At 59.9% G+C, this 11673-nt stretch overlaps 2 protein-coding genes across 6 annotated transcripts; one reads left to right on the forward strand and one right to left on the reverse strand.

Annotated features, from left to right (window-relative positions):
- Positions 1-627: 627 nt before the first annotated feature.
- LOC306806825 (C-type lectin domain family 18 member A-like) lies at positions 628-5160 on the reverse strand (the record flags this gene model as incomplete). Its single annotated transcript, XM_079315892.1, has 10 exons — positions 628-1197; positions 1349-1440; positions 1518-1614; positions 1692-1821; positions 1961-2283; positions 2428-2535; positions 2624-2745; positions 3365-3753; positions 4270-4361; positions 5061-5160. 10 exons carry the CDS (start codon positions 5158-5160, stop codon positions 1160-1162), a joined length of 1491 nt encoding a protein of 496 aa, XP_079172018.1. The 3' UTR covers positions 628-1159.
- Positions 4640-10239, forward strand: LOC306806822 (fibulin-7-like). 5 transcript variants are annotated; one of them, XM_079315887.1, is made up of 10 exons: positions 4640-5160; positions 5301-5363; positions 6826-7027; positions 7475-7631; positions 7769-7954; positions 8079-8204; positions 8355-8477; positions 8567-8704; positions 8781-8919; positions 9567-10239. In XM_079315887.1, exons 3-10 carry the CDS (start codon positions 6959-6961, stop codon positions 9925-9927), a joined length of 1299 nt encoding a protein of 432 aa, XP_079172013.1. In that variant the 5' UTR covers positions 4640-5160; positions 5301-5363; positions 6826-6958; the 3' UTR covers positions 9928-10239. The 5 variants fall into 5 exon arrangements, with proteins under 5 accessions (XP_079172013.1, XP_079172014.1, XP_079172012.1 ...); XM_079315888.1 differs by having other exon boundaries at positions 5326-5363; XM_079315886.1 differs by having other exon boundaries at positions 4640-5363.
- The last annotated feature ends 1434 nt before the right edge of the window (positions 10240-11673 follow it).

The following is an 11673-nucleotide window of genomic DNA, read 5'->3' on the forward strand; positions in this document are numbered from 1 at the left end:
GCCTCTGCTACAAGTGGGGTCACCCCCTCTACTCCCTCTGTCCTTGAGGAGTTCAGGGGGAGCTAGGTGCTTCCTTGGAATCTGATTATTCCTGGGGGTGGAGTGGAGCAGGTGATCCAGGCTGCACCATGGTGGGCTGGTTGGGAATATTCTGAGTATTTTCCATTGGGATACAGGACAGAGCTGCACTTGTAGCTCTGGCCCTAAGTCCAGCCCAGCAATGTGGATGGTGCTTCCCTCAGCTGACAGTGCACAACCAACAGGCCATGAAATGCCCTGGATGAAGATATTTTAATTCCCACTCCAGCACTGGAGTGGGCTGTTAGGAAAGGAGGAGTGGCACATTGCCTCCAAAAGTACCCACTGTCACCCACCTGTGCTGGGGACACAAGCTTGCACCCAGCACTCAGGGTGCTGTGACTTGGGGCCATCCTGGGGCTGGAAGAAGCAGCTCTTGGCTAACACCATCCCACCAAGACAACCCCATGTGCTGAAGACAAGTTCAGCCAAGGCTTGCAAACCCATTCCAGAGATGAAACTGGAGCTTCCACCCAGTGCAGGCAGGATGTGGGCTGTGGCTAGGGAGAGTCTTGTGGGCTTAGGGGAGGAAAAAGAGACAAACTGCTCTTCTCAAGGGAGAGAGGGTCTTTATTAATGATCAGGAAGATGATGAAGGACCAGGTGATGGTGAGAAACCCACCAGGCTGGGGTGTTCTCACCCAGGTCAGGACAATGGCTCAGAACTGAGCCCAGTCCTCACCCTGAGCTATGCCAAGGTCTGCACCTTCAAAGAGCCCCCTTGGCTCCTCGTCACACTGAGACCACAGTCCAGACACAGCCCAGCTGCCAATTTTGGAGGAGGATGAGTTTCTACCTGGCTGTTGCAAGGGAGATCTCATGCCCAGAGTGTTGCAGAGTGATGGTGACAGAGGAAGGTGAGGGGCAGAAGAAGATGCTGTTTCAGGGATGCTGATGTACAGCACACCCCTTCTTGCCAGGTCCCAGTGCCATGGGTCCCCTCAGCCCCTCATTCCCTGCACAAGTGAGATGTGCAGAGATCTTCCTGAGCCATGATCTGGGCTTGGCACAGCACCAGGGTCCTCCTGAGCCACAGGTTCAGCACAGCAGCCAGCGCCGGCCGGTTCCCAGGGCTACCAGCTCAGGGGTCCCACTGCCACAGGGCAATGTGTTCCTGGGCTGCAATGGCATGTGTAGAGTCAGTGCTTCCCAGGCCAGGACAGGCAGAGGTCTGGGGAGGGCTGGCAACAAGGGACAGACACAGCAGAGCTGGAGATTGGCAGCTCCAGGGCCCAGGAGAGCCCAGGAGGGCTCCCAGCTGCTCACTCACCGAACTGGCAGATGTAGCGGTTTCGGGTCTTGCAGCGCTGGTCGTTCCAGTTGAAGGCAGCTGATGCTTGCATCTCCACACAGTTCCCAAACCTGTGTCCCACCAGGATGGCAGTGAAGCCAGTCAGCAATACACCATGCAGAGTTCAGTGTCTTCTAGATCCACTTACCCCTGGTTGTCTGGCTGCCCAAAAGCGAAGCTGGTGAATGAGGATGGCTCACCCACATCCCAGCGGAAGGAAGCCTTGGATGTCTTGTAGGTGAGACCTGGGGGAGCAGCAGGTGGGTTGGCATGTCTGCCAGCATCCTGAGCACCCTGTATCCTGCCTACTGCTGTCTCTCACCGATCCAGAAGTTTCCAGTCTCAAAATCGGTGTCTGTAACCCTGTTACCCATCTCCAAACGGCTGAGGTAGAAAGCCAGGATGTCCTGAACCTTCTGGTTTCTTATCTGGGCCAGCATTGCTCCTTTCTCCTGTGAGTAAGGGAGTGAGTCTGCCCCACCTGCGTGGCCCAGCACTGCTCCAGGCAGAGGAGAGGTGCCCAGGGGGGCTGCAAGCATGGCTGGCACTTTTCAGCTGCACAGAGATGCTCAGAGCACCCCGGGAGTTCACCTGGCATTTAATTTTGGCTCCATAGTAGGTATCAGCTTCAGGGGACACCATGAAGCAGTCGCTGTCTATCCGCACATCACAGGCGTGGAAGGGGAAATGGATCTTTGCTGGGGACAGAGGCAGGAGCAGGTGGGTCCTTGTGCCAGCAGAGATGGGCCCACAGAGGACCCTTTGTCCCACTGTGGATCCCTGATGGCACCCCACAGCAGTGCAGGTGGGCGCAGACTCACTGCCGCACTCGGCTCCACCGTAGCCTGCGTCGCAGAGGCAGGAGCACTCCTCCTTCCTGAACCTTCCATGGAGGCACTGCCCACTGCACCTCACTGTGGGCACAGCACTGCATCAGCTGTCAGGGGACTCGGCAGCCGTGCCCCCATGTGCCCATGCATGTCCTGCACCCAGCCTGCACACACGTGCCCTGCAGCAGCCACACACAAGCCTCTGAAGGCTGCACGGTGCCCTCTCACCTTGGCAGTACCTGCCCGTATAGCCCCGGGGACAGGTGCACTGGCAGCTGCTCATGTCGAGGCGCCCGCTGTTCCTGCAGCTCATGCGACAGGGGTTCCTGGGCACCTCTGGAAACACCAGAGTGACAGTGAGGGCGTCGGGGTGGAGGCAGCATCACCAGGGACATGCAGAGGCCGTGGTGACAGGGGGACTCACCGCAGAGCCCGCCGCTGTGGTCCCAGGACTTGAAGCAGCCAGAGAGGCCAGCGGTGCAGAGGGAGCACCAGGGTCCCTGCTTGTAGGGCAGGATGGGCATCCCAGCCACCTCCCAGTTGCCCCTGGCCCCACAGGCAGCTGGAGGAAGATGCCCCACCCACCCGGGCAAGCCACATCCCCTTCTGGGGCAAGCCCACACCCACATAGCAAAGCCACACCCATTTCTAATTCACCGCCCTGCCTTCATTCCCCAGCCCAAATAATTTCCAGCACTGGGTCCTGTCCATGGCACTCAGCCCCACCCACTTCAACACACAACCCTGCCCAGAACATCCAAACCCTCGCTCTTCTAAACCAGTCCTATTTGCATGTCCAGGCTCCACATCACCCAGCACCACCCACCTCAGTGTACAGCCCCACCCACCCCCTCCCCTGCCACACATCCCATTTATCAACTCAAACCCCTGCCTGGTTGGGACCCCACCCACATGGCCAAGTCCCACTCATTCACAGTGAGCCCCACCCCTCATAGCCATACCCACCACACCCAGCCCCACCCTGCGGTCATACCCACCACACCCAGCCACACCCTGCAGCCACATCCAGCCCCACCCCTCATAGCCATATCCACCACACCCAGCCACACCCTGCAGCCACATCCAGCCCCACCCCTCATAGCCATATCCACCACACCCAGCCCCACCCTGCAGCCACACCCAGCCACACCCTCCAGCCCCTTACCCCGGTGAATAGGCGCAGGTGAAGGCCTCGCTGGGGCCATGGGGGCCGGTGCAGTGGTGCCGGCCGCAGCCCAGCTGCCCCGCTGTAGCCCACACCAGCTGTGGGAGAGCGTTTGTCACTGGGGTCCCGAACCCCAGCAGCCCCCCCATGTCCCCCACGCCCACCTGGGTGTAATGGCGGCAGGTGGCATTGCCGGCACAGCGCCCTGTCCTGTAGTCATAGCGCTGTCCCTCAGCAAACCAGAGCTCCAGCACGGCCCCGAAGCCTCCAGCGCCCGCGGGCAGCAGGGCCTCGCTCCAGCCCAGCTGTGGGGCCGGTGGGGGAGCAGGGCCCTCCAGGCAGCTGGCTGCCCGTGCCCCCGCCAGCCGCCCCAGCTCCTCGCTCCACTCCTGCGGGGATGAGCATGAGCCACCCAGGGAACAGCCCAAGGGATGTGGGGAACGAGATGGTCCGTCCAAGGGGTGACTGGAGGACATCAGAGCATCAACAGTGGGCAATGATGCAAGGGACTCATTGGGACCAGTCCTGCCTTTGGTGTGTACAGGTGTGAGGTGGCTGGGGAATTTCAAAGGCCGTCATGTGGAATGGAAGACCCTGCGAAGGACTCCAAAGAACTCTGTGCTCTTGATGTGTGCAGGGGTGGAGTGATTAGGAGGCATCAGAGAGGAATGGGGGACCCCAAAAGGCAGCTCAGGGGACTAGCCCTGTTTTTGGTATGCCCTGGATGTGGCAGTGCTGGTAGCATGCTCTTCCCCAGGGGCCCCACTCCAGCCAGCTCTTCTGCTTCATTGGCATGTTAGCAAATTACTGCATATCAGCCATGGGCTCTCCACCTCCCTGGGCATGGGGTGAGAGGTGGATGTGACATCGATGGTGGGGGACACAGGACCTGCTGGGGGGCTCACCAGCTTCTGCATGTTGGCAGCAGGGGGGTGCACTTTGCTCCTCAACTTGTTGTGCAGTGAGAGCACCAGGAAGGTCTCCTTCGTGCTGAGAGCTGGGGGGGACAGCAGGGGATAGGGATGGGGCTAAGGGGGATGAGGGGTACACATGCCCTCCCCCATATCCCTGGCTGTGGCAGGACCCTTCAGGGGGCCGTGGGAATTCCCCCTGAAGGGTCCGACGGCAGCCGGGGATACCGGGAAGGCACCCGGGTCTCCATGGAGACTTGAGGGGAGAGAAGAAAGAGCTTTTGGGCTGGGAGCACAAAAGGGGCAAGGGGCCGGGGGGGGGTGGGGGGGGTGCAGCCCGCTGGGCCCTCGTCTCGCACGGGTGGGCTGAGACTGCCAGGAATGTATCCTCTGTGCACCCCCACCTCTGTCCTGCCAGGATCCACACCCCACTGGGCAAGACCCATCATTAGCCCCCATCGGCAGCTGCAGGATCCCGAGCCCCATTCCATCACCAGCTCCATCCCATTACCAGCCCCAGAGCCCCCTGGTTCCATTGCAACACCAGCCCCAGAGCCCCCCAGCTCCATCCCATCACCAAGTCCATGCATCTTCTCCCAGCCCTATTCCATCCTCAGCCCCCATCACCCACCAAGCCCCCCATTGCCATCCCCGGGTGCCCATCACCCACCCAGCACCCCAAACATCTGGACTGGCCCAAGGGGACAGTGCTCAGAGTGCACTCACCCCCCAAACCAGCAGCCTCCCAGCCCTGCTGCCGGAGAGGCAGCCCCTCCACCAGTTACCTCCCGGAGCCAGCGGGGAAAACTTTTCTGGAGCATCCGACCTCGTCTCACCCACTCTCCACACCAGGAGGCTGCAAACCAGCAGGACCAAGAGCTTCATGTAGGTCCTGGGATGGGGGGAGCAGACCCCCAAGCTGCGGAGGGAGGACTGGGGAGAGCCGAGCCGCCCCGCAGCAGCCCTGGCTTTGCGGCGAGCTCGGCCGCGCTCTCCTGCGTGCGTGTGTGTGTGTCTGGTTGCAGGATTTGATCCTATTCAGGACTCCAGACAGGCACCGCTGGGCAGCGGGAACAAAAGCTTGACGGGTGAGTAATAGCTCTGTCAAAACAGTTGCTCGCTGGAGCGAATGCGGCAGACAACTCCCGGGGCTCCGGGCCGCAGCCCCGCCGGGATGTCCCGCAGCGGGGTCAGCCCCCCGCGCCCTGCCCCAGCCCCGCTGCCCGGCCGCGCTCGGGGTGTGAGGGCAGCACAGCAGGGGTGGAAAGCGGCACCCGCTTGGGGACACTGGGAGACTGGGAGCCAAGGGGCTGGGGCAGCAAGGGGGCCCCGGCTGCCAGCCTTCCTCCTGCCCCATGAATTAAACATGCCGCGGAGGTAACGCACACCGCTGCGGGCATGAAGCCAAATACCCGCTCAGAGAGCTGGGCAGCGTGGTTACAGGGTGGGAGGATGTGAGAGCGGGGGGCCGGCGGCGGGAGAGATGCTGGGCCCAAGGGAGCCGTGTCTCCCAGAGCCCAGGATGCTCAGGGGGCTCAACAGCACCGTGAGAGCTCTGCCCCAGCACAGGGCTCCCAGAACCCATGCCCGATGCTACCCTGGCACAGGGCAGAGATGTGGGGTCCAGACATCTCTGCTCAGGATTCTGAAATGCCACAGGCAGGAGGGACTGGGAGCATCCTACACACCAGCTGTCAGGGCTGAGCTGGGTGTCAGCATAAACCCAGCTCTAAATGCTTGGGTTCCCTCAGCCTGAGTCTAAACCTGACCCTGGCCTGAACCCTGGCATTAATGCTAATGCCAACACCAACTCTCATGAAAATGCTCCTGCTAATATGAATCTGAACCCTTGGCACTGATCCTAAAACTAACATTAATCCTAACAAAAAACCTAACTTTAGCCCTAACAATTATTTTAATGCTAATCAAAACATTAAACTTAATGCTAACCACAAAGTTAATACTAATGTTAACCCCAACTCTAATCCTAACCCCAATCCTAACCCCAGCTCTAACCCTAACCCTAATCCTAACCTCATCCCTAGCCCTAATGCTGACTCTAACATTAACCCTAACCCTTATGTTAATGCGGACCACAACACCAACTGCACCCCAGCTCCAGGCTGCAGCAGCACCCTGGGGTTCCCCTCTGAACTCCAGCCAGGGCTGAGCTCACCCCGGCAAAGCTGTGCTGAGTCCAGTGAGCTCACATTCCTGGGCTACCCTTCCTAGCAGCCCCAGCCCCACCGGTGAGCAGAACCCCCCCAAAGTCATCTTTTCTCCCAGGAGACTTTCCCAGGCTTAGCTAGTGCACGGGATTAGCCTCATCCTGCATCTCTGAATGCCAGAGAGCCCCAGAGCCGGGACTGGCCCTGTGGTGAGCCCGGCACCGCCGGTACCACCGTAAGTGCCGTGACAGCCGCTGCCTGGCCCCGATATCTGCTGGCCCTGGGACATGAAAGGCTCCAAAGCCTCTGATGTGCAGAGAGGGAAAGGAACGGAAGGGAAGGGAGAGGCTAGAGCCAGTGCCAAGGGGAAACTTTCCTACAGCTCGGCCTCAGGCAGGGGAAAAACCAACAAACACATGGGCACAGGCTGCGGATAAATCCCAGCGAGTGCAGGAACACGGCTGTGAGCAGAATCGGACCGTCAGCGTCTTGCCCCTGCCGTCAGCCCCGGCGTGATGCTCCTCATCCCACTGCCAGCCTGGCTGGCCCTGGGCATCCTGCAGCTGCCCCTTGGCAGCTCCCAGGTAAGGACCTGCATTCCCTCCCCTCCAGCCCCTCAACTGATCTCCCTCTCTGAGCTGCTCAGCACCCACCTCTCACACCCCAGCAGCCTAACACTTGCCCAGAGTGGGGGGTACAGTACAGCCATAACACCTGTGGAGCTGCTACTGCCAGAGGCATGGTCATGGGGCTTTTCTCCTGAAGCAGTGAAATGATGCTAAATGCACTCAGGGCATGCTCATGCTCATGCTTCTCCACAGCATCCAAGTGCTGGAACAGGACCGGGAGGTGGGGACTGAGGCTGGAGCAGACATGGAGCTAGGGTCAGACCCCAGCCCAGATAGGAAGGGGCTCTGTCCATGGCAGGACATCAAAAACCCACCCCAAAGATGCTGCCTGCTTGGAAGGGTCCTCCCAGGCTGTGGCAGGGGAACACAGCAGGTGATTGGGGTGTCCCTGTGATCCCCCAGGAATGCCTGAACCGGCAGCAGGCGCTCAGCGTGGTGCGGCAGATGCAGAAGCTGCTGGTGGCACAGGAAGCTGCCCACCTGCAGGGCACACGCGGGCTGCGGCACCAGCTGTCCATCCTCCAGAGCCACCTGCAGAGAGCAGCCACCAAACGCAATGGTAATCCTGTCTGGGTGACATCGCCACGGGGCCAGCTCTGATCCCTGGACCCACACAAACAGCCTGGGCTCCCTGTCAGGCTGGGGCTGGCTCCAGGCTGGCTGTGTCCATCCCCACCCGTGTCTGCCTGTCCACAGAGATCTGTCCACAGCCGGCAGTGCCCCTGAATGGACGGATGCTGGGCCGGAGCCTGCGGGTGGGACATGAGGTTCACTTCGTCTGCGACGCCGGCTTCCGGCTGGTGGGCTCGGAGACACGCGCCTGCCGGCACAACCGCACGTGGAGCGGCACCCAGCCCTTCTGCAGAAGTGAAGTGGAGCAGGGTTGGGGTGCCAGCATGGCTCCTCTGTCACCCTGAGCTGTGGGGTTCCATTGCTCTGCCCAGAGGCTGCAGCAAGGGGTGCTGGCGTTGGGCAAGGATGATGCTCATGGGCTCCTTCTCCCTAGGTATTGATGACTGCTCCAGCAACCCATGTGCCAACAGCGGGACCTGTGTGGACGGCAACCAGAGCTACACGTGCCTCTGCCCCCCAGGCTGGTCAGGCCCCAGCTGCCAGAGCCCCATCTACTCCTGTAGGTGCCTGGGTTTGTGTTGCAGAGGATGGGAATTCTCGTGGGGGCAGTACCTGGCCATGCTGTGCTTGTCTCCCCCTTCCCTGGCAGCCCCTGGAACCCTGGCCCCCACCATCTCCCCATGCATGTGACACCTGCTGTCCCCTGCAGACTGGGTGACACTGAGCAACACGTCCTTCAGCCGCCAGCCGCGCTGTGCCGAGGGCCGCTCCGGGTCCCGGCGCTGCAGCTGTGACTCCGGCTTCCAGCTGCAACCTGGTGGCGTGTGCCAAGGTAAAAGAGGGGGGTGAAGATGGTGGAGGGGGCAACCAAGGCTTGGTGGTAATGGGACCTCAGGCCATTCCCCACTTTGTCCACCCTAGATGTGGATGAATGCCAGCTCTACCAGTCCAGCCCCCAGACACAGATTTGTCTCCATGACTGCCTCAACCTCCCTGGCTCCTATCGCTGCCTGTGCCCCCCTGGGTATCTGCTCCATGCTGACCGCAATGCCTGTGAGGGTAAGAACCCAGGGTGCAGGGCAGGGAGGCTCCCATGGGAAGAGGGAGACCCACTCACCCCATGTCACCACCACAGATGTGAATGAGTGCGCTGGGAAGCAGCACAACTGCAGCCAGGGTGATCTGTGCATCAACACCTTTGGGGGTCACCGCTGCGTGCGACCCAAGTGCCCCCCGCCGCGCCACAACACCAGCTATGTCAAGACCTCTGCCTTGTGAGTACCCTACTGTGTGTAGCTTGGGGTGTGTCATGTCATTTCCCAGGGTGATGGGTCCTGGGAGCTGTATTGTGTCACTCAGGGAGAGCAGGGAGAGTGCCAGACAGCACAAATTGCCACATGGGGTGCTCAGGTATGCTTGGCATGCTCCCCTGATGATCTTGGGATGCTGGGGGTGCAGGTGGGAGCACCCCAATACATGGTGGCTTCATCCAGGATCCTGGCCCTCTCAGAGCACCAGCCTGGGGAGAATGATGCAGATTTTCCTCTGCTGCACATCCATGTGGTGCCATCAGCTGCCTTCCAGTAGTTCCAGCGATATGACTCTTGGGATTAAGCAGAGCATCCCTGATCCTGACAGATTCCTCTTCAGGAGGCACACAGGGCTCCATCCCTGGCCTTCAGCTGCGACTGTCGCACCCACACAGTCTCAGCCTGTGTCACCCAGAGCTGTGTCCCTGCAAGCCATGGCACTTGCCTTCCAGAAACAGGGATGAGGCACAGATCCAATGATGTGGATCTACTTGGATGTGGCTGTCTTGGGTTGCTCTGCCACCGGATCCACAGCACAGGCTGCACAAGGATGTGCAGCTCCCTGAGAGCCAAACCACAGCACTAAGCATGGTACCCCTCTCTCCTGGCAGCCAGTGCGAGAGGAACCCCTGCCCCATGGACAGCCGAGCCTGCCAGCTGGCTGCCAGCTCCATCTCCTTCCACTACCTGCCGCTGCAGGCCAACCGCACCGTGCCCCGTGTCCTCTTCAAGATGTCCACCAGCCGCTCGGTGGGGGACAGCCTGCGCTTCGCCATCACGGGCGGGCGGGGCCAGGGCGTGTTCGCCGTGCGGCGCTCGGACCGGCACACGGGGGAGCTGCTGCTCACCAGCCCCGTGGCGGGCCCAGCCACGCTGGAGGTGGAGCTGGAGATGAGCGAGTTCTCCCACAAACTCCTCCTGGGCAAGCACATCTTCAAGGTCACAGCCTTTGTGTCCCCATACGTGTTTTGATTCCCTTTGGAGGAAGGTGTGGGGCCAGGCCAGGGCCTTTCCCAGGGAGCGATGGAGCAGGTTCAGCTCAGTGGTCCCAGTTTTTGTCCCATTGGAGATACCTCTCTCCTATAATGCTTTCTCATAGCCATCACATCAAAAACTGTTCCTATAGGATAAACCCCATGGCCAATGGAAGGACCAGCCTGGGGGTGCCTGCCTCTGCCAGATCCCTTCCTCTCTGCCCACATGGCACACAGAGTGAGACAACAGCACTTGGCATGCAGATTCAACTTCTTGTATCTTGTAATCTCTAATAAAGTGGCTGTAGGAAGGGTGTCCTCCTTGCTCTGTGATTTGTCCTCCTGGAGCAAGGCAGCTGGGGACAGCCAGTGGCTGTGCTAATGGCAGGACCACCTTGCAGAGCTTGGGGTGCCAGTGGAGCTACCAAGCCCCTGCAGGGTCATGCAGCATCCATGTCCCTTCCAGCATCGCTGCTCCTGGGGCCACGCTGAAGAATCCCCCAGCATAAAAATGGGAGATGGCCTGAACAGAGAATCATGGAGGGTTTGGGTTAGGAGGGATCATCTCGTGCCAATTCCACTGCCATGGGCAGGCACAACTTCCAACACACTGCCTTGAACATCCTGCACAGCCCAGAGCTGGCTAATACTGCAGCTCCCCAGCTCGCCAACTCGAGCTGTCCCCCCGCACCCATCTCGAGGAGGGTGGGCTGTGAGAACAAGTGGGGTGCAGCGCCCCACACTCCTCCCTGTCATCGCCAGAGTGGCCAGACCCCTGCGCAGGGACAGCAGCTGGGGGGGGTGAAAAGGTGACGAGGGCTTTTGGGGACAGCGAGCGGAGGACACGCCACCCCCGGGACGCCCTTCCCTGCGCACACTGAACCCTTCTCAGGTGAGTGTCCGGCCAGAGCCCTCGGCACAAAGCAGCCGCTGTGCGCCCCCATAAAGGGCTCCTTGTGCCCCGGGGCTGGGCTGCGCACGGCTGCTCCGCCGGACCGGGCGGAAAAACTGCCCAGGGACAGCTCAGAGCTGCGGGCTGGGCTGGGGGGCGGCAGGGCTCCGTCACACAAACCCGCAGCTGCAAAGTAGGGAATTACAGGGTAAATATTTATCCCTGAGCATGAGGTATTCCGGCCAAAACGGACACCACAAACGGCGTTTTGTGCAGGTTTTCTTCTACCTTTGAAACCTTTCAGGTTCAACTGGACTAGTCGTTAACACCCACATCACTGGCTAATGACAATAAAATTTGCAAAGTTCACTGCAAGGACAGGAGGTGTTGTAGTGAGTCCGGAGAAGGGCAGTGGAGGTGGGGAAGGTCTGAGGCACAGCTCTGGTGTGGAGCTAGCGAGGGAGCTGGGAGGGCTCAGCCTGCAGAAAAGGAGGCACAGGGGGGACCTTATCACTCAACAACTCCCTCACAGGAGGCTGGAGCCAGAGGGGGACAGCTTCTCTTCCCAGGTAACAAATTATAGGATAAGGGGAACTGGCCTCAAGTTGTGCCAGTAGAGGTTTAAATTGAATATCAGGGAAAATTTCTTCATGGAAAAGATGTCCAGGTGTTGAGACAGGCTGCCCAGCAGAGGTCAAATCATCATGCCAGTAAATGTTCATAAGGTGTGTGGATGTGATACCTGGGGACATGGTTTAGTGGTGAACACAGCAGTGCTGGGTCAGTGATTGGACTCTATGACCTTAGAGGTCTTTACCAATCTTAGTGCTTCTGTGATTCCATTTTCCCAGT

This window comes from Erithacus rubecula (genome assembly GCF_903797595.1).
Source record: "Erithacus rubecula genome assembly, chromosome: 12".
In the NCBI taxonomy this organism is placed as follows: Eukaryota; Metazoa; Chordata; class Aves; order Passeriformes; family Muscicapidae; genus Erithacus; species Erithacus rubecula.